We start from the raw sequence: 22,556 nt of genomic DNA on the forward strand, positions 1-22,556 counted from the left end.
GGGGGTACCTATCTCAGGGGTGTCCCCCCCCAAATTTAATGGGGGTGTCACTATCTTAGGAGTGTCATCCCCCCCAAATTTAATGGGGGGTGTGTGGGTGTCATGGGGGGGGGTCACTATCTCAGGGGTGTCCCCCCCCCAAATTTAATAGGGGGGTGGGATGTCATAGCAGGAAGGGGGGGTCACTATCTCAGGGGTGCCATCCCCCCAAATTTAATAGGGGGGGGGGTGTCATGGGGGGCGGGGGGGTCATGATCTCAGGGGTGTGTGTGTCCCCCCCAAATTTAATGGGGGAAATGGGTGTCACTGGGGGGGGGGGGGTGTCACTATCTCAGGGGTTTGTGTCCCCCCCCAATTTAATGGGGGGTGGGGGGGTGTCATGGGGGGGGGGGGGGTGTCACTATCTCAGGAGTTTGTGTCCCCCCCAAACTTAATGGGGGGGTCACTATCTTAGGGGTGTCATCCCCCAAATTTAATATGGGGGGTGTGTGGGTGTCATGGGGGGGGGGTCATGATCTCAGGGGTGTGTGTGTCCCCCCCCCAAATTTAATGGGGGAAATGGGTGTCATGGGGGGGGGGGGGGTGTCACTATCTCAGGGGTGTCCCCCCCCCCCCCAAACTGGGGTGCCCCCCCCCAATTGGGGTGCCCCCCCCCCAAATGGGTGCCCCCCCTCACTTGAGCGGGTACATGCGCAGCGCCACGTCCATGCCGGGGCAGTAGGACAGGAAGGCGGCCAGCGCCGTCTCCTCAAACAGCCCGAAGATCAGGATCTTGTTCCTGGGGGGGGACACACAGACACCCCAAAAATCAACCAACCCCCGGGGACCCCCCCGCATCGCCCCCCAACCCCCCACAAAAATCCGGCCCCCCCCGGGGTTTCCAGGGGGGTGCAAACACCCCCCCCCCCCCCAACCTGGGTACCACTCAGGGATGCTCTGACCCAACCCCAAAGGTTTTGGAGCCCCCCCCTTAAAATTTTGGGGACCCCCAATTATTTTGGGGACCCCTCTGTGTTTTTTAGGGGTGTCCCCACCTCCTCCCCCTCCCATTTTAGGGACCCCCCCCCAAAATCCTTCATACCCCCCCTAATCTCCTGGGTACCCAGGGATGCTCAGGGATGCAGATACTGATGCTTTGGAGCCCCCCCCCGCGATGTTTAGCGAACCCCAATTTTTTGGCGACCCCCCCATTTTTAGGGACCCCTCCACATCTTCAGAACACCCCCCCATTCATTTTAGGGACCCCCCCACCCCCAAAATTAATCCCCCCCATTAGATGCTCACATCCCCCCTTGGGTACCACTCCCAGGGATGCTCAGGGATGCAGATACTGATGCTTTGGAGCCCCCCCCCGATGTTTGGCGAACCCCAAATTTTTTTGGCGACCCCCCCCATATTTTTGGGGACCCCCCCATGTTTCGGGGACCCCCCCCACGTTTCAGGGACCCCTCATTTTAGAGACCCCCCCCCCAAATCCTTTATCCCCCCAGTGATGCTCAACCCCCTTGGGTACCACTGCCCAGGGATGCTCAGGGATGCAGATACTGATGCTTTGGAGCCCCCCCCCCCGATGTTTGGCGAACCCCAAATTTTTTTGGCGACCCCCCATATTTTTGGGGACCCCCCCATGTTTCGGGGACCCCCCCCACGTTTCAGGGACCCCTCATTTTAGAGACCCCCCCCCAAATCCTTTATCCCCCCAGTGATGCTCAACCCCCTTGGGTACCACTGCCCAGGGATGCTCAGGGATGCAGATACTGATGCTTTGCAGCCCCCCCCGATGTTTGGCGAACCCCCAATTTTTCAGCGACCCCCCCATGTTTCGGGGACCCCCCCCCACGTTTCAGGGACCCCTCATTTTAGAGACCCCCCCCTCAAATTAATCCCCCCCAGCATCCCCAGTGATGCCCAACCCCCTTGGGTACCACTGCCCAGGGATGCTCAGGGATGCAGATACTGATGCTTTGCAGCCCCCCTCGATGTTTGGCGAACCCCCAATTTTTTCAGCGACCCCCCCGAGTTTCGGGGACCCCCCCCCCGTTTCGGGGCCCCCCCCCCGTACTTCATGCCCTGCTGGAAGACGGAGTTGCGGCGCGTCTTGCAGATGATGAGGTCGGCCCATTGCACCACCACGATGCTGACGAAGAAGCCCGTGTGGCACGTGAACTCCACCACCTTGCGCTGCTCGTACGTCTGGGGGGGGGCACGGGGTGAGACCCCCCCAAAAAACACCCCCCGACACCCCCTGACCCCGCCCCGAACCCCCCACATCCCCCCGACCCCCCAATTCTGAGATAGACATTGACCCATTGGGGAGGTTCGTATAGTGATTTGGGGGGGTTTGGACCCCCCCATAAAAGGGGATTTGGGGGCAGGGACCCCCCCCCCCCTCTAAAATCACTCCCCCGACACCCCCAAACCCCCCTGAACCCCCGACCCCCCCAATTTCGGGGGTCCCGGGGTGGATTTTGGGGTCCCAGGGTGGATTCTGGGGGGTCCTGGGGTGGATTTTGGGGTCCTGGGGTGGATTTTGGGGTGTCCTGGGGTGGATTTCGGGTGTCCCGGGGTGCATTTTAGGGTGTCCTGTGGTGGATTCTGGGGGTCCCGGGGTGGATTTTGGGGTGTCCTGGGGTGGACTTCAGGTGTCCTGGGGTAGATTTTGGGGTCCCAGGGTGGATTCTGGGGGGTCCTGGGGTGGATTTTGGGATCCCGGGGTGGATTTTGGGGTGTCCTGGGGTGGATTTCGGGTGTCCCGGGGTGCATTTTGGGGTGTCCTGGGGTGGATTCTGGGGGTCCCGGGGTGGATTTTGGGGTGTCCTGGGGTGGACTTCAGGTGTCCTGGGGTAGATTTGGGGATCCCAGGGTGGATTTTGGGGGTCCCAGGCTGGATTCTGGGTGTCCTGGGGTGGATTTTGGGGTCCCGGGGTGGATTTTGGGGTCCCCCCACGCACCCACTGCTGCCCGTACGAATCCTCCAGGTCGTTGATGGTTCGGTCGTCCCAGCTGAGCCGGATCCCGACCAGGCAGGACGGCAGGAACCCGTTCTCGGCCAGGATCACGAAATACGAGAAGAACCCCCCCAGGGCCTGGATCATCCCTGGGGGCGACACGGGGGGGTCAGGGGGACCCCAAAAAACCCACCCCAAAAAAAATCCGGGAACCCTAAACCTCCCAATACCCCATATCGCCCCCTATTGGCTCTATATCGCCCTCTATCGCCACCTATCGGCGCGATATCGCCACCTATTGGCCTCGTATTGTCATCTATTGGCCTCTGGCACCCTCTATTGTCTCTATATTGCCCTCTATCGCCACCTATCGGCGCGATATCGCCACCTATTGGCCTCGTATTGTCATCTATTGGCCTCTATCGCCCTCTATTGGCTCTATATTGCCCTCTATCGCCACCTATCGGCGCGATATCGCCACCTATTGGCCTCGTATTGTCATCTATTGGCCTCTATCGCCCCCTATTGGCTCTATATCGCCCTCTATCGCCGCCTATCGGCGCGATATCGCCACCTATTGGCCCTGTATTGTCATCTCTTGGTCTCTATCGCCCCCTATTGGCTCTATATCGCCACCTATCGCCACCTATCGGCGCGATATCGCCACTTATTGGCGCAATATCGCCACTTATCGGCCCCATAGCGCCATCTATTGGCCTCTATCGCCCCCTATCGGCCCCATAGCGCCCCCTATCGGCCCCCTATCGCCCCCTATCGCACCGATCTGCCCGTAGGCCATGCTGATGAGCCGCTCGTTGACCAGCTTGTCGGAGCGGGGGTTGCGCGGCTGCCGCTTCATGATGTCGCTCTCGGCCGCCTCGTAGGCCAGCGAGATGGCGGGAACCTGGGGGGCACGGGGGGGTTCGGGGTCACCCCAGGATTTTGGGGACCCCCCCCCAGTCACCAGGTCAATGATGATGATGGTGCCCAAGGGCAGGGGGGTGTCCCCCTGACTTGAGACAGTGGAGATGGCCCCATGTTGGTTTTTGGGGTGTCCCCCGGCTTTGGGGACCCCCCCCCAGTATTTTAGGGACCCCCCCCATAATTTGGGGACCACCCCTAGTCACCAGGTCGATGATGATGATGATGATGGTGCCCAAGGGCAGTGAGCATCCCCATGACTTGAGACACTGGAGACGCCCCCATGGCCCCACGTTGGGTGTTTTGGGGTGTCCCCCAGCTTTGGGGACCCCCCTTAGGATTTTAGGGACGCCCCCATGTTTTGGGGACCCCCGCCCAGTCACCAGATTGGGGGGGTGGTGATGATGATGATGATGATGATGATGATGGTGCCCAACGGCAGGGGGTGTCCCCATAGTTTCAAGACACTGGAGATGTCCCTATGGCCCCATGTTGGGTGTTTTGGGGTGTCCACCGGATTTTGGGAACCCCCAGGATTTTAGGGACCCCCCCATGATTTGGGGACCCCCCCTAGTCACCAAATCAATGATGATGATGATGATGATGATGATGATGATGATGATGATGATGATGATGCTCACTGGCCTTGGGCACCATCATCATCATCATCCCCATGACTTGAGACACTGGAGATGGCCCCACGTTGGGTGTTTTGGGGTGCCCCCAGGTTTTTGGGACCCCCCCAGGATTTTAGGGACCCCCCATGATTTGGGGACCCCCCCTGGTCACCAGGTTGGGGGGGTGATGATGATGATGGTGATGATGGTGATGATGGTGATGATGATGATGGTGCCCAAGGCCACTGGAGACGCCCCCATGGCCCCACGTTGGGTGTTTTGGGGTGCCCCCGATTTTGGGGCGCCCCCCCCGACTCGAGGGCCCCCCCTCACCATGTCGGTGCCCAGGTCGATGCAGAGGATGGTGATGGTGCCCAGGGGCAGCGGGATGTTGGCCATGATGAAGAGCAGGAAGGGCGTGATCTCGGGGATGTTGCTGGTCAGCGTGTACGCGATCGACTTCTTCAGGTTGTCGAAGATCAGGCGGCCTTGGGGACACAGCGGGGGGGTCACCGGGGCGTCCCCATCGTCCCCCTCCCCCCGCGGGGCCGCCCTGACCTTCCTCCACGCCGGTGACGATGGAGGCGAAGTTGTCGTCCAGCAGGATCATGTCGGCCGCCTGCTTGGAGACGTCGGAGCCGGCGATGCCCATGGCCACGCCGATGTCGGCCTTCTTGAGCGCCGGGGAGTCGTTGACGCCGTCGCCCGTCACCGCCACGATGGCGCCCTGGGGACACGGGGACGGGGACGTCACGCGTGGGGACGGCGCCGTGGTGGGTGCGTCTTGGGGACGGGAGGATGGGAAGGACAAGGATGGGGAGCGTCATCCCCACCATGGTGGCATCTTGGGGGCATGGGGACCATGGTCATCCCCACCATGGTGGCATCTTGGGGACATCCCCATCCCCACCATGGTGGCATCTTGGGGGCATGGGGACCATGGTCATCCCCACCATGGTGGCATCTTGGGGACATCCCCATCCCCACCATGGTGGCATCTTGGGGGCATGGGGACCATGGTCATCCCCACCATGGTGGCATCTTGGGGACATCCCCATCCCCATGATGGTGGCATCTTGGGGACATGGGGACCATCCCCACCATGGTGGCATCTTGGGGACATGGGGACCATCCCCACCATGGTGGCATCTTGGGGGCATGGGGACCATCCCCATCCCCACCATGGTGGCATCTTGGGGGCATGGGGACCATGGTCATCCCCACCATGGTGGCATCTTGGGGACATCCCCATCCCCACCATGGTGGCATCTTGGGGGCATGGGGACCATCCCCATCCCCATCATGGTGGCATCTTGGGGGCATGGGGACCATGGTCATCCCCATCATGGTGGCATCTTGGGGACCATGGTCATCCCCACCATGGTGGCATCTTGGGGGCATGGGGACCATGGTCATCCCCACCATGGTGGCATCTTGGGGACCATCCTCATCATGGTGGCATCTTGGGGACATGGGGACCATCCCCTCCATGATCATGGTGGCATCTTGGGGACATGGGGACCATGGTCATCCCTGTCATGATGGCATCTTGGGGACATGGGGACCATCCCCACCATGGTGGCATCTTGGGGACATGGGGACCATCCCCACCATGGTGGCATCTTGGGGGCATGGGGACCATGGTCATCCCCACCATGGTGGCATCTTGGGGACCATCCTCATCATGGTGGCATCTTGGGGACATGGGGACCATCCCCATCATGGTGGCATCTTGGGGAGATCCCTGTCACCACTATGATGGCACCTTGGGGACATCCCCATGATGGTGGCATCTTGGGGACATGGGGACCATCCCTATCCCCATCTTGGGGACATCCCTGTCACCACTATGATGGCACCTTGGGGACATCCCCACCATGGTGGCATCTTGGGGGCATCTCTATCCCCAACATGATCATGGTGGCATCTTGGGGACATGGGGACCATCCCCATCCCCATGATGGTGGCATCTTGGGGACATCCCTGTCACCACTATGATGGCACCTTGGGGACATCCTCATCATGGTGGCATCTTGGGGACATGGGGACCATCCCCATCCCCATCATGGTGGCATCTCAGGGACATGGGGACCATCCCCATCCCCATCATGGTGGCATCTTGGGGACATCCCTGTCATGGTGGCATCTTGGGGGCATGGGGACCATCCCCATCCCCATCATGGTGGCATCTGGACCATCCCCATGATGGTGGCATCTTGGGGACATGGGGACCATCCCCATCCCCATGATGGTGGCATCTTGGGGACATCCCTGTCACCACTATGATGGCCCCTTGGGGACATCCTCATCATGGTGGCATCTTGGGGACATGAGGACCATCCCCACCATGGTGACATCTTGGGGACGTCCCCATCCCCATCATGGTGGCATCTTGGGGACGTCCCCATCCCCATCATGGTGGCATCCTGGGGACATGGGGACCATCCCCATCCTCACCATGGTGGCATCTTGGGGGCATCTCTATCCCCAACATGATCATGGTGGCATCTTGGGGACATGGGGACCATCCCCATCATGGTGGCATCTTGGGGACATCACTGTCACCACTATGATGGCACCTTGGGGACATCCCCACCATGATGGCATCTTGGGGACGTCTCTATCCCCATCATGATCATGGTGGCATCTTGGGGACATGGGGACCATCCCCATCATGGTGGCATCTTGGGGACGTCTCTATCCCCAACATGATCATGGTGGCACCTTGGGGACATGGGGACACTTGGGGGGACCCAGGGGGGCGCTCAGGGTGATTTTGGGGTCCCACCCGCTGCTGACACCCCTCAATGACAATGGGGTGACCTCAGGGGATGATGACGGGGTTGGGGAGCCCTGGGGGGGGTCAGGGGAGTTTGGGGAGCCCCAGGGGGCTCGGGGTGATTTTGGGGGGCTCGGGTTGATTTGGGGTGATTTTGGGGGTGATTTTGGGGTGTTTTTGGGGTGATGGGTCCCACCTGCCGCTGGCAGCCCTCGACGATGATGAGTTTCTGCTGGGGGGAGGTCCGGGCGAACACGATCTCCGTGTGGTTCTGCAGGATCTCGTCGATCTGCTCCGAGCTCATGTCCTTCAGGTCGGTGCCGTGGATCACACAGGCCTTGGCGTCCCTGGGGTCACCCCGAAACCCTGAACCCCCAAACCTGCACCCCCGGAACCCTGCACCCCCAGAACCTGCGCCCCCCAAAACCTGGCACCCCCAGAGCTCCAAACACCTGCACCCCCAATTCGCCATACCAGGGGTAGACCTGGCAGCCCGACAACACCCCCAGACTTATGTGGGGTAGACCTGGCAGCCTGGGATGCTGAGCACCCCAAATCCCCCCTGTACCCCCAAATCCCCTGTACCTGGGGTTCACCTGACTGATGGGGATGCTGAGCACCCCCTAACCCCCCTGTACCCGGGGTTCACTTGGCTGATGGGGATGCTGAGCTCCCCAAATCTCCCCTGTACCCCCACTTCCCGTAACCCTGTACCTGGGGTAGACTTGGCAGCCCAGGACATTGACCAACTCAAATCCCCCTGTACCCCCAAATCCCCTCGTTCCTGGTGTTCACCTGGCTGATAAGGATGCTGAGCACCCCCAGATCTCCCTGTACCCCTAGTTTTGCCCCATAACCCTATATGTGGGGTAGACCTGGCAGCCTGAGTGACCCAATACTCTGGCACCTGGGGTAGACCTGGAAGCCTGGGCTGCTGAGCACCCCAAATTCCCCTCGTATCCCCAATTTCCCCATACCTGGGGTTCACCTGGCTGTCCAGGATGCTGAGCACCCCCAGACCCCCCTGTACCCCCAATTCCCCGTACCTGGGGTTCACCTGGCTGGTAGGAATGTTAACACCCCCTATATGGGGTAGACCTGGCAGCCCAAGCCAACCTGGGGTAGACCTGGCAGCCCAGAACATTGAGCGCCTCAAATCCCCCCTGTACCCCCAATTTCCCCATATTTGGGGTTCACCCGGCTTTCCAGGATGCTGAGCACCCCCAGACCCCCCCCGTACCCCCATTCCCCATACCTGGGGTTCACCTGGCTGATAGGAATGTTAACACCCCCTATATGGGGTAGACCTGGCAGCCCAAGCCAACCTGGGGTAGACCTGGCAGCCCAGAACATTGAGCACCTCAAATCCCCCCTGTACCCCCAATTTCCCCATATTTGGGGTTCACCTGGCTGATAAGGATGCTGAGCACCCCCAGACCCCCCCGTACCCCCAATTCCCCGTACCGGGGTTCACCTGGCTGATAGGAATGTTAACACCCCTATATGGGGTAGACCTGGCAGCCCAAGCCAACCTGGGGTAGACCTGGCAGCCCAGAACATTGAGCACCTCAAATCCCCCCTGTACCCCCAATTTTCCCATATTTGGGGTTCACCCGGCTGTCCAGGATGCTGAGCACCCCCAGACCCCCCCGTACCCCCATTCCCCATACCTGGGGTTGACCTGGCTGACCGGGATGTTGAGCCGCGCCGCGATGTCCTCAACCGTCTCATTGCCCTCCGAGATGATCCCCACGCCCTTGGCAATGGCCTTGGCCGTGATGGGGTGATCCCCGGTCACCATGATCACCTGGGGGGGGCACAGGGGGTCACACCCCGCTGGGGGGGTCCCTGGGGGCCCAGAGATGGGGGAGCCCAAGGGGATCCTGGCAATGGGGTTGGGTGGGGTGGGGCGGCCACCGCGATCAGCTGGGGGGGTTTGGGGTTCGGGGGGGTTTTTGGGGTGCGGGGGGGTCTGACCTTGATGCCGGCGCTGCGGCACTTGCCGACGGCGTCGGGGACGGCGGCGCGGGGGGGGTCGATCATGGACATGAGCCCCACGAAGCACAGGTTGTCGGTGGCGAAGTTGACGTCGTCGCAGTCGAAGGCGAAACCCTTGGGGTACTGATCCTCGGGCAGGTAGAAGTGACAGAAACCTGGGGGGGGCAAAACATGGTGTGACCCCCCCTGCACCCCCAAATCACCCTGAAACCCCACAGACCCCCCGGAACCCCCACAGACCCCCTTGAACCCCCATATCCCCCCCTGAGCATCATCATCCTCCCTGGTACTCGCTGCAGCTGCATCCCAGAGGATGATGCCCCAGGGACCCCCCAAATCCCCCTGTATCCCCCCCAAACCCCCCCAGGATCCCCCCAAGGACCCCCCCACATACCAAGGACCCCCCCCCCCAAGTCCCCCCAGCCCCCAAACCCCCCAAAATCCTCCTCAACCCCATCCCCATCATCTTCATCCTCCCTGGTACCCAGTGCAGCTGCATCCCCAGGAGATGCTGCCTGGGGTACCCCCCAAATCCCCCCGTATCTCCCCCAAATCTCCCTGTATCCCCCCCAAACCCCCCCAGGACCCCCCCTCAAAATACCCAGGACCCCCCCCAAGCTCCCCCAGCCCCCAAGAGCCCCCAAACCCCCCAAAATCCCCCTCAACCCCATCCCCATCATCTTCATCCTCCCTGGTACCCACTGCAGCTGCATCCCCAGAGGATGATGCCCCAGGGACCCCCCAAATCCCCCTGTATCGCCCCCTAAATCTCCTTGTATCCCCCCCAAACCCCCCCCAGAACCCCCCCAAGGACCCCCCCACATCCTAAGGACCACCCCCCAAGCCCCCCCAGCCCCCAAGAGCCCCCAAACCCCCCAAAATCCCCCTCAACCCCATCCCCATCATCATCCTCCTCCCTGGTACCCACTGCAGCTGCATCCCCAGGGGATGCTGCCCCAGGGACCCCCCAAATCCCCCTGTATCTCCCCCAAATCTCCCTGTATCCCCCCCAAACCCCCCCAGGACCCCCCCTCAAAATACCCAGGACCCCCCCCAAGCTCCCCCAGCCCCCAAGGGCCCCCAAACCCCCCAAAATCCCCCTCAACCCCATCCCCATCATCTTCATCCTCCCTGGTACCCACTGCAGCTGCATCCCCAGGGGATGCTGCCCCGGGGACCCCCCAAATCCCCCTGTATCTCCCCCAAATCTCCCTGTATCCCCCCCAAACCCCCCCCAGAACCCCCCCAAGGACCCCCCCACATACCAAGGACCCCCCCCCAAGTCCCCCCAGCCCCCAAACCCCCCAAAATCCCCCTCAACCCCATCCTCATCATCTTCATCCTCCCTGGTACCCAGTGCAGCTGCATCCCCAGGGGATGCTGCCCAGGGACCCCCCAAATCTCCCCGTATCCCCCCCAAACCCCCCCAGGACCCCCCCTCAAAATACCCAGGACCCCCCCAAGTCCCCCACACCCCCCATGTCCCCCTTTGCCCCATCCCCATCATCATCATCCTCCTCCTCCCTGGTACCCAGTGCAGCTGCATCCCCAGGAGATGCTGCCCCGGGGACCCCCCAAATCCCCCTGTATCCCCCCCCAAATCTCCCTGTATCCCCCCCAAACCCCTGCAGAATCCCCCCAAGGACCCCCCACATCCTAAGGACCACCCCCCAAGCCCCCCAGCCCCCAAGGGCCCCCAAACCCCCCAAAATCCCCTTCAACCCCATCCCCATCATCATCATCCTCATCCTCCTCCCTGGTACCCAGCTGCATCCCCAGGGGATGCTGCCCCGGGGACCCCCCAAATCTCCCCGTATCCCCCCCAAACCCCCCCAGGACCCCCCCTCAAAATACCCAGAAACCCCCCCAAGTCCCCCACACCCCCCATATCCCCCTTGGCCCCATCCCCATCATCATCATCCTCCTCCTCCCTGGTACCCACTGCAGCTGCATCCCCAGGGGATGCTGCCCCAGGGACCCCCCAAATCCCCCCGTATCTCCCCCAAATCTCCCTGTATCCCCCCCCAACCCCCCCAGGACCCCCCCAGGGCCCCCCCCGTACCCAGGACCCTCTCGCCGAGCCCCCCCAGCTCCAGGTATGCGTTCTGGAAGGCCTCCTTCATCTCCTCGTCCAGCGGCTGCTCCTTGCCCTGCAGCAGGATGGTGGAGCAGCGGTCCAGGATGCGCTCGGGCGCCCCTTTCATCACCAGCAGGTACCGGTTGTCGTTGGGGTCCTCGGTCTCGTGGATGGAGAGCTGGGGGGGGACACATGGGGGGGTCAAAGGGGACCCCCCCGCAATCCATTCCCCCCCCCAACATCCGTCACCCCCCTTTCATTTGGCCACCATGGGGGGATTTGGGGGTGACCCCCAGGAATTGGGTGCAATGGGGGATGTGGGTGAGATGGGGGTTTGGGGGGAAATTGGGGGGATTTGGGGGGGGGATTTGGGGGGGAACATGGGGGGGGTCAAAGGGACCCCCCCGCATCCATCCCCCCCCCCGACATCCGTCACCCCCCTTTCATTTGGCCACCAGGGGGGGATTTGGGGGTGACCCCCAGGAATTGGGTGCAATGGGGGATGTGGGTGAGATGGGGGTTTGGGGGGAAATTGGGGGGACTTGGGGGGGGACATGGGGGGGTCAAAAGGGGAACCCCCCCGCATCCATCCCCCCCCCAACATCCGTCACCCCCTTTTCATTTGGTGCCCATGGGGGGATTTGGGGGTGACCCCCAGGAATTGGGTGCAATGGGGGATGTGGGTGAGATGGGAGATTTGGGGGGATGTTGCAATTTTGGGGGGACCCCCAGGGTTTTGGGGACCCCCCCATGTTATAGGGACCCCCGTCATGCTATAGAGACCCTCCCCATGCTATAGCGCCCCCCCAATGTTATAGGGACCCCCCCAATGCTATAGGGGGGACTCAATAGCTCTGGAGGGACCTGATTGCCCATGGGAGGGACCCTGTGATTTGGGGGGGATGCTGCAGTTTTGGGGGGGTCGCTGCAATTTTGGGGGGTCCCCTCGGGTTTTGGGGACCCCCCCGTGTTTTGGGCCCCCCCCCCCGAGGTACCTGGTACTTGTTGGTGGAGTTGAAGGGGATTTCGGCCACTTTCTTGTTGCGCTCCCGCATCAGCTTGACGGAGCCCGAGGACAGTTCGATGCATTTCAGCAGCGCCGACTCGGACGCGTCGCCGGCCACGTCGCGCTGGGGGGGTCCCCAAAATCATGGGGGGGTCCCCAAAACCATGGGGGGGTCCCCAAAGTCGGGGGGGGTCCCCAAAGTCCATGGGTATCCCCCCCAAGTCCTGGGACCCCCCCCAATATTCCCTGTGTCCCTGGGACCCCCCAAACCCTTCCCTGGTGTTGGGGGTTCCCCAAAATCATGGGGGGGTCCCCAAAATCATGGGGGGTCGCCAAAATCATGGGGGGGGGTCCCCAATGTCCTGGGACCCCCCAAAGCTTCCCTGTGTCCCTGGGAACCCCAAACCCTTCCCTGGTGTTGGGGGGTCCCCAAAATCATGGGGGGGTCCCCAATGTCCTGGGACCCCCCCAAAGCTTCCCTGTGTCCCTGGGATCACCCAAACCCTTCCCTGGTGTTGGGGTGTCCCTGGGGGGTCAGGGGCCCCCAAAATCATGGGGGGTCCCCAAAATCATGGGGGGGTCCCCAAAGTCCTGGGGGGTCCCCCCCAGAGTCCTGGGACCCCCCCAAACCTTCCCTGTGTCCCTGGGACCCCCAAACCCTTCCCTGGTGTTGGGGGGTCCCCAAAATCATGGGGGGGGTCCCCAAAATCATGGGGGGGTCCCCAATGTCTTTGGACCCCCCCGAACCTTCCCTGTGTCCCCAGGACCCCCCCAAGACACCCCCAGCGCCCCCTGGAGGTTGGGGACACCCACCTTGAGGATGGGGACACCCCTTTCAGGTTGGGGACCCCCCCCCCAGCGCCCCCTATAGGATGGGGACACCCCCAGCAGGTTGGGGACCCCCCCAGCAGGTTGGGGACCCCCCCAGCAGGTCGGGGCCCCCCCACCTTGAGGATGGGCACGTTGTCCTGCCCCCCCTTGAAGACGGCGCGGTTGCAGAGCCCGGCGATGTGCGACAGGGCCACCCAGGTGGCCGAGCTCTTGTCGAACGCCGTGCCTGGGGACACATGGGGGGACAGTGACCCCAATGACCCCCCCAGTACCCCCCAGTGACCCCCCCAGTAACCCCCAGTGACCCCCAGTGACCCCCCCCCAGTAACCCCCAATAGCTCTTGTCGAACGCCGTGCCTGGGGACACGGGGACATGGGGGGACAGTGACCCAGTGACCCCCCCAGTGACCCCCAGTGACCCCCCCCAGTAACCCCCAGTAACCTCCAATAGCTCCCAGTAACCTCCAATAGCCCCCAGTACCTCCCAGTAACCCCCAGTAACCCCCAATAGCCCCCAATAGCCCCCAGTAGCCCCCAGTAACCTCCAATAACCCCCAATAGCTCCCAATAGCCCCCAATAGCCCCCAGTACCTCCCAGTAACCCCCAATAGTGCCCAATAGCCCCCAATAGCTCCCAGTAACCCCAATACCCCAAATAGGTCTCCCAGTCCCCCCAGCCCCTCACCAGACTGGTCCTCAGTGGTGTTGACCTCAATGTCCCCCAATACCCCCAATACCCCCAATACCCCCCAATGACCCCCAATACCCCCCAATATACCCCAATACACCCCAATGACCCCCAATATACCCCAATGACCCCCACCCCCTGGGTCTCCCAGGTCTCCCAGTGCTCCCAGTGCTCCCAGTTGCTCACCGGACTGGTCCTCGGTGGTGTCGGCCTCGTGGATCTGGTTGTCGAACCACATGTGCGCCACCGTCATGCGGTTCTGGGTCAGCGTCCCCGTCTTGTCGGAGCAGATGGTGGAGGTGGAGCCCAGCGTCTCCACGGCCTCCAGGTTCTTCACCAGGCAGTTCTTGCGCGCCATGCGCTTGGCCGTCAGCGTCAGGCACACCTGGGACAAATATGGGGGGGGCACGGAAATTAGGGGGGGTCTTGGACCCCCCTGTACCCCCTTGTGTCCCCTTGTGCCCCCCAAGTTGGGGACGGGCCCTCCTGGGGTCCCCATTGCATGTAGAGACCTTGGCCAACCTACTCTTGGCCATCATTGTTGGGAACACATGGGGGGGACACACAAATTGGGGGGGTCTTGGACCCCCCTGTGCCCCCTTGTGTCTCTTTGGACCCCCTTGTGTCCCCTTGCGCCCCCCAAGTTGGGGACGGGCCCTCCTGGGGTCACCATTGTGTGTAGAGACCTTGGCCAACCTACTCTTGGCCATCATTGTTGGGAACACTTGGGGGGTAAACATGGGGGGGATACAAATTGGGAGGGTCTTGGAGCCCCCTGGACTCCCTTGGACCCCCCTGTACCCCCTTGTGTCCCCTTGTGCCCCCCAAGTTGAGGACGGGCCCTCCTGGGGTCACCATTGGGTGTAGAGACCTTGGCCAACCTACTCTTGGCCATCATTGTTGGGAACACTTGGTGGGCAAATATGGGTGGGATACAAATTGGGGGGGTCTTGGACACCCCTGGACTCCCTTGGACCCCCCTGTACCCCCTTGGGTCCCCTTGTGCCCCCCAAGTTGGGGACGGGCCCTCCTGGGGTCACCATTGCATGTAGAGACCTTGGCCAACCTACTCTTGGCCATCATTGTTGGGAACACATGGCGGGGACACACAAATTGGGGTGGTCTTGGACCCCCCTGTACCCCCTTGGGTCTCTTTGGACCCCCTTGTGTCCCCTTGTGCCCCCCAAGTTGGGGACGGGCCCTCCTGGGGTCACCATTGTGGGGACATGGACCTCTAGGCCTTGGCCAACCTGCACTTGGCCATCATTGTTGGGAACACTTGGGGGGCAAATATGGGGGGGATACAAATTGGGGGGGTCTCGGACCCCCCTGTACTCCCCTTGTGTCCCCTATACCCCTCTACACCCCCTACACCCCCCTCCGCCCCACATATCGCCCCCCAGCCCCCCAGATCCCCCCCATGGCACTCACGGTGACGGTGGCCACCAGCCCTTTGGGCACGTTGGCCACGATGATGCCGATGAGGAAGATGACGGCCTCCACCCCCTATATCCCCCCTACACCCCCTATACCACCCCCTCCACCCCACATATCGCCCCCCAGCCCCCCATATCCCCCCCGTGGCACTCACGGTGACGGTGGCCAGCAGCCCCTCGGGCACGTTGGCCACGATGATGCCGATGAGGAAGATGACGGCCTCCAGCCACGTGTAGCCCAGGATGAGCGAGAGGATGAAGAAGGAGATGCCGAGGAAGACGGCGACGCCGGTGATGAGCTGGATGAAGTGCTCGATCTCCACGGCGATGGGCGTCTTGCCCACCTCCAGCCCCGAGGCCAGCGTGGCAATGCGGCCCATGACCGTGCGGTCGCCCGTGGCGATCACCACCCCCCGCGCCGTGCCTGGGGGGGACATGGGGGTCAGGGCGCCAAAACACCAACAGAATGGAGACAGGACCCAACGGGAGCCAACTGAACCCAACCCAACTCAACCCAACCCGAGAGAACCCAACAGGACTCAACCCAACCCAAGAGAACCCAACAGGACTCAACTCAACCCAAGAGAAGCCAACAGGACTCAAGAGAAGCCAACTCAACTCAACACAACTCAACACAACTCAACTCAACTCAACTCAACTCAACTCAACTCAACCCAACTCAACCCAACTCAACCCAACTCAACCCAACTCAACCCAACTCAACCCAACTCAACCCAACTCAACCCAACTCAACCCAACTCAACCCAACTCAACCCAACTCAACCCAACTCAACCCAACTCGACTCAAGAGAAGCCAAGAGAACCCATCTCAACTCAACCCAACTCAACCCAACCCAACCCAGCCCAACCCAGCCCAACCCAGCCCAACCCAGCCCAACCCAGCCCAACCCAACTCAAGAGAACCCCACAGGACTCAAGAGAAGCCAAGAGAACCCATCTCAACTCAACTCAACCCAGCTCAACCCAACAGGACTCAAGAGAAGCCAAGAGGACCCATCTCAACTCAACCCAACTCAACCCAACTCAACCCAACTCAACCCAACAGGACTCAAGAGAAGCCAAGAGGACCCATCTCAACTCAACCCAACTCAACCCAACTCAACCCAACTCAACCCAACTCAACCCAACTCAACCCAACTCAACCCAACTCAACCCAACTCAAGCCAAGAGAAGCCAAGAGAAGCCAAGAGAAGCCAAGAGAAGCCAAGAGAAGCCAAGAGAAGCCAAGAGAAGCCAACAGAAGCCAACAGAAGCCAACAGAAGCCAACAGAAGCCAACAGAAGCCAACAGAAGCCAACAGAAGCCAACAGAAGCCAACAGAAGCCAACAGAAGCCAACAGAAGCCAACAGAAGCCAACAGAAGCCAACAGAAGCCAACAGAAGCCAGGAGGACCCATCTCAACTCAACCCAACTCAACCCGACCCAAGAGAAGCCAACAGGACTCAAGAGAAGCCAAGAGAACCCATCTCAACTCAACTCAACTCAACCCAAGAGAACCCAACTCAACCCAACCCAACCCAACCCAACTCAACCCAACCCAACCCAACTCAACCCAACAGGACTCAAGAGAAGCCAAGAGAACCCAACTCAACCCAACTCAACCCAACTCAACCCAACCCAACAGGACTCAAGAGAAGCCAAGAGAACCCAACTCAACCCAACTCAACCCAACTCAACCCCAAGAGGTCCCCAAGAGGACCCCAAGAGGACCCCAAGAGGACCCCAAGAGGACCCCAACTCAACTCAACCCAAGAGAACCCCAAGAGACCTCAACCCAACTCAAGAGAAGCCAAGAGAACCCCACCCAACCCAACAGGAGCCAAGAGGACCCCAACTCAACTCAACCCAACCCAACTGGACCCCTAGAGGACCCAACTCAAGAGAAGCCAAGAGAACCCAACTCAACAGAATCCCAAGAGACCTCAACCCAACCCAACCCCAAGAGGTCCCCAGAGGACCCCAAGAGGTCCCCAAGAGGACCCCAACTCAAGAGAAGCCAAGAGGACCCCAACTCAACCCAATCCAAGAGGACCCCAAGAGGACCCCAACTCAACTCAACTCAACCCAACTCAAGAGAAGCCAAGAGAACTCAACTCAACCCAATCCAAGAGGACCCCAAGAGGACCTCAACTCAACTCAACCCAACTCAAGAGAAGCCCAAGAGGACGCCAACCCAACCCAACTCAATCCAACTCAAGAGGACCCAAGAGAACCCCAACTCAACCCAACTCAACAGAACCCAAGAGAACCCCAAGAGACCTCAACCCAACCAACTCAAGAGAACCACAAGAGGACCCCAACCCAACCAACTCAAGAGAAGCCAAGAGAACTCAACTCAACTCAACCCAAGAGGACCCCAAGAGGACCTCAACTCAACCCAATTCAAGAGAAGCCAAGAGAACTCAACTCAACCCAACCCAACCCAAGAGAACCCCAAGAGACCTCAACCCAACCAACTCAAGAGAACCCCAAGAGGACCCCAACCCAACTCAACCCAACTGCAAGAGGACCCCAAGAGGACACCAACTCAACTCAAGCCAAGAGAACCCAACCCAACTCAACCCAACTCAAGAGAAGCCAAGAGAACCCCAAGAGGACCCCAAAAGCGCCCCAGAGCACCCCAAAAGAGCCCCAGAGCACCCCAAAAGCGCCCCAGCGCCCCCCGTCTCACCCTCGACGCAGTTGGTGGAGAAGAAGGTGATGTTGCGGGTCTCCAGGGGGTTGTCGTGGGTGCAGTCGGGCGAGCGCGTCTGCGGCTCCGACTCCCCCGTCAGCGACGAGTTGTCCACCTGGGGGGACCGAGACGGGCTGAGGGGTTTGGGGGGTCCTGAAGGGGTTGGGGGGGGTCCTGAAGGGGTTTGGGGGGTCTGAAGGGGTCTGGGGGGGGTCCTGAAGGGGTTTGGGGGGGTCTGGAAGGGGGTTTGGGGGGGTCTGAAGGGTTTGGGGGGGTCCTGAAGGGGTTGGGGGGGGTCCTGAAGGGGTTTGGGGGGGTCTGAAGGGGTCTGGGGGGGGTCCTGAAGGGGTTTGGGGGGGTCTGGAAGGGGGTTTGGGGGGTCTGGAAGGGGGTTTGGGGGGTCTGGAAGGGGTCTGGGGGGGGTCCTGAAGGGGTTTGGGGGGGTCTGAAGGGGTCTGGGGGGGTCTGAAGGGGTCTGGGGGGGTCTGAAAGGGGTTTGGGGGGGTCCTGAAGGGGTCTGGGGGTGCATCCGTGCATTTCGGGGGGTGCATCCGTGCACTTTGGGGGTCTCTGTGCAATATGGGGGGGGGTCTCTATTCAATATGGGGCGGGGGGTCTCTGTGCAATTTGGGGGGGGGTCTCTGTGCAATTCGGGGCGGGGTCACTATTCAATATGGGTTGGGGGTCCCTATGCAATGTGGGGGGGGGGTCTCCATGCAATATGGGGGGGGGGTCTCCATGCAATATGGGGGGGGGGGGTCTCCATGCAATATGGGGGGGGGGGGTCTCCATGCAATATGGGGGGGTCCTTATGCAATATGGGGGGGGGGGGTCTCCATGCAATATGGGGGGGTCCCTATGCAATATGGGGGCGTCTCCATGCAATGGGGGGGGTCCCTATGCAATATGGGGGCGTCTCCATGCAATGGGGGATCCCTATGCAATATGGGGGCGTCTCCATGCAATGGGGGGGTCCCTATGCAATATGGGGGGGTCCCTATGCAATATGGGGGGGGTCTCCATGCAATATGGGGGGGTCCCTATGCAATATGGGGGGGTCTCCATGCAATGGGGGGGTCCCTATGCAATATGGGGGGGGTCTCCATGCAATGGGGGGGTCCCTATGCAATATGGGGGGTCTCCATGCAATGGGGGGGTCCCTATGCAATATGGGGGGGGTCTCCATGCAATGGGGGGGTCCCTATGCAATATGGGGGGGTCCCTATGCAATATGGGGGGGTCTCCATGCAATGGGGGGGTCCCTATGCAATATGGGGGGGTCCCTATGCAATATGGGGGGGTCTCCATGCAATGGGGGGGTCCCTATGCAATATGGGGGGGTCCCTATGCAATGGGGGGGTCCCTATGCAATATGGGGGGGTCCCTATGCAATATGGGGGGGTCTCCATGCAATATGGGGGGTCCCTATGCAATATGGGGGGGTCCCTATGCAATACGGGGGGGTCTCCATGCAATACGGGGGGGGTCCCTATGCAATATGGGGGGGTCCCTATGCAATATGGGGGGGGTCTCCATGCAATGGGGGGGTCCCTATGCAATATGGGGGGGGTCTCCATGCAATGGGGGGGTCCCTATGCAATATGGGGGGGTCCCTATGCAATATGGGGGGGTCTCCATGCAATGGGGGGGTCCCTATGCAATATGGGGGGGTCCCTATGCAATATGGGGGTCCCACCTTGCATCCATGTGCCGAGATGATGCGCAGGTCGGCGGGGACGCGGTCGCCCCCCTTCACCTCCACCAGGTCCCCGACCACGACCTCCTCGGCGTTCAGCTGCATCTTCTCGCCCTCCCGGATCACCAGCGCTTGCTGGGGGGGGACGGGGGTCACGCACGGAACGCCCAGAACGGCCCGAAACAGCCCAAAACGGCCCTGAAACGCCCAAAAACGGGCCCGAAACGCCCAAAAACGGGCCCGAAACAGCCCAAATGGGCCAAAATCATCCAAAAATGGCCCCGAAACACCCAGAAACGGTCCTAAAACGCCCAGAAACAGCCCAAAATCATCCAAAAATGGACCCGAAACGCCCCAAAATGGCCCCGAAATGCCCCAAAAATGGTTCCGAAACGCCCAGAAAGGACCCAAAAATGGCCCCGAAATGCCCAAAAATGGCCCCAAAATGCCCAAAAACGGGCCCAAAATGCCCAAAAACGGGCCCAAAATGCCCAAAAACGGGCCCAAAATGCCCAAAAACGCCCCCAAAACAGCCCAAAAATGGTCCCAAAATGCCCAAAAACGGGCCCAAAATGCCCAAAAACGGGCCCAAAACAGCCCAAAAACGGCCCTGAAACGCACCAAAATGATCCTAAAACAGCCCCAAAATGGCCCCAAAATCATCCCAAACCAACACAAAAATGGACCCAAAACGCCCAAAAGCTGCCCCGAAACGCCCAAAAATGGCCCAAAATCATTCAAAAATGGCCCCGAAATACCCAAAAACGGCCCCGAAACGCCCAAAAACGGCCCTGAAATGGCCCCGAAAACAGTCCCAAAAATCATCCAAAAATGGCCGCAAAAACAGCCCCCAAAACGCCCCAAAACAGCCCCAAAAACGGCCCCAAAATCATCCCAAAACAGCACAAACACGGCCCCAAAACGCCCAAAATGGCCCCGAAAATGGCCCCAAAAATGGCCCCAAAAACGGCCCCGAAAACGGCCCCGAAATCACCCCAAACCAACACACAAACAGCCCCCAAACCATCCCAAAACAGCCCAAAAACGCCCCCCAAAACCATGTTCTTGAAGGACTCCATGATCTCGGAGCCCCCCCCCTGTCTATTTCGGGGTGTCCCCCCCGTTTTTGGGGTGTCCCCCCCGTTTTTGGGGTCCCCCCACCTGCGGCACCATGTTCTTGAAGGACTCCATGATCTCGGAGCCCCCCTGTCTGTTATTTTGGGGTGTCCCCCCCCGTTTTTGGGGTGTCCCCCCCGTTTTTGGGGTGTCCCACCTGCGGCACCATGTTCTTGAAGGACTCCCTGATCTCGGAGCCCCCCTGTCTGTTATTTTGGGGTGTCCCCCCCATTTTCGGGGTCCCCACCTGCGGCACCATGTTCTTGAAGGACTCCATGATCTCAGAGCCCCCCCCGTGTCTATTTCGGGGTGTCCCCCCCGTTTTCGGGGTCCCCCCACCTGCGGCACCATGTTCTTGAAGGACTCCATGATCTCAGAGCCCCCCCCGTGTCTATTTTGGGGTGTCCCCCCCGTTTTTGGGGTGTCCCACCTGCGGCACCATGTTCTTGAAGGACTCCATGATCTCAGAGCCCCCCCGTGTCTATTTTGGGGTGTCCCCCCCATTTTCGGGGTCCCCACCTGCGGCACCATGTTCTTGAAGGACTCCATGATCTCAGAGCCCCCCCGTGTCTATTTTGGGGTGTCCCCCCCATGTTTTCGGGGTCCCCACCTGCGGCACCATGTTCTTGAGGGACTCCATGATCTCAGAGCCCCCCCTGTCTGTTATTTTGGGGTGTCCCCCCCGTTTTTGGGGTGTCCCACCTGCGGCACCATGTTCTTGAAGGACTCCATGATCTTGGAGCTCTTGGCCTCCTGGTAGTAGGAGAAGCAGCCGGTGATGATGACGACGGCGGCCAAGACGATGCCCAGATACAGCTGGGGGGAAACGGGGGGCAGTCACCCCAAAAATGACCCAAAACGGACACAAATCACCCCGAATTACCCCAAAACGGACACAAAACCCCCCAAATCACCCCAAAACGGGCCCAAATCACCCCAAAACGGGCCCAAAACGGACCCAAATCACCCCAGATCGCCCCAAAACGGACCCAAATCACCCCAAATTACCCCAAAACGGACACAAAACGGACACAAATCACCCCAAAACGGGCCCAAATCACCCCAAAACGGCCCAAAACTGACACAAAGAGCCCCAAATCACCCCAAAACGGGCCCAAATCACCCCAAAACAGCCCAAAATGGACACAAAGAGCCCCAAAACGGACACAAAACCCCCCAAATCACCCCAAACCGGACCCAAAACGGACCCAAAACGGACCCAAAACGGACCCAAAACCCCCAAATCACCCCAAAACAGACCCAAAGAGCCCCAAAACGGACCCAAAACGGACCCAAAACGGACCCAAAACGGACCCAAAACGGACCCAAAGAGCCGCAAAACTGCCTCAAAATCCCCCAAATCACCCCCAAATCACCCCAAAATGGACCCAAAACGGACCCAAAACCCCCCAAATTACCCCAAAACAGACCCAAAATGGACCCAAAGAGCCCCAAAACGGACCCAAAACGGACCCAAAACGGACCCAAATCACCTCAAAACGGACCGAAAACGGACCGAAAACGGACCCAAAATGGACCCAAATCACCTCAAAACGGACCCAAAACGGACCCAAAACGGACCCAAATCACCTCAAAACGGACCCAAAACGGACCCAAAACGGACCCAAATCACCTCAAAACGGACCCAAAACGGACTCAAAACGGACCCAAGGAGCCCCAAAATGAACCCAAAACGGACCCAAAGAGCCCCAAAATGGACCCAAAATGGACCCAAGGAGCCCCAAAA

The 22,556-nt window shown here is 60.4% G+C and overlaps 1 protein-coding gene across 1 annotated transcript in view; it reads right to left on the reverse strand.

Moving 5' to 3' along the window:
• Nucleotides 1-672: 672 nt before the first annotated feature.
• Nucleotides 673-22,556, reverse strand: part of LOC309450757 (uncharacterized protein) — a gene marked incomplete at its 3' end in the record, with an annotated part of 53,150 nt that continues 31,266 nt past the window's right edge. Inside the window, 17 exon segments of the mRNA XM_082073849.1 lie at nucleotides 673-778; nucleotides 2,063-2,193; nucleotides 2,952-3,097; nucleotides 3,729-3,852; nucleotides 4,820-4,974; nucleotides 5,045-5,213; nucleotides 7,462-7,612; nucleotides 8,936-9,072; nucleotides 9,243-9,418; nucleotides 11,326-11,518; nucleotides 12,336-12,470; nucleotides 13,294-13,403; nucleotides 14,052-14,250; nucleotides 15,457-15,725; nucleotides 17,995-18,112; nucleotides 19,694-19,828; nucleotides 21,512-21,625. Of these exon segments, the coding sequence (XP_081929975.1) occupies nucleotides 673-778; nucleotides 2,063-2,193; nucleotides 2,952-3,097; nucleotides 3,729-3,852; nucleotides 4,820-4,974; nucleotides 5,045-5,213; nucleotides 7,462-7,612; nucleotides 8,936-9,072; nucleotides 9,243-9,418; nucleotides 11,326-11,518; nucleotides 12,336-12,470; nucleotides 13,294-13,403; nucleotides 14,052-14,250; nucleotides 15,457-15,725; nucleotides 17,995-18,112; nucleotides 19,694-19,828; nucleotides 21,512-21,625 (2,568 nt within the window).

This window comes from Streptopelia decaocto (genome assembly GCF_964273445.1).
Source record: "Streptopelia decaocto genome assembly, chromosome: 28".
NCBI classification, from domain to species: Eukaryota; Metazoa; Chordata; class Aves; order Columbiformes; family Columbidae; genus Streptopelia; species Streptopelia decaocto.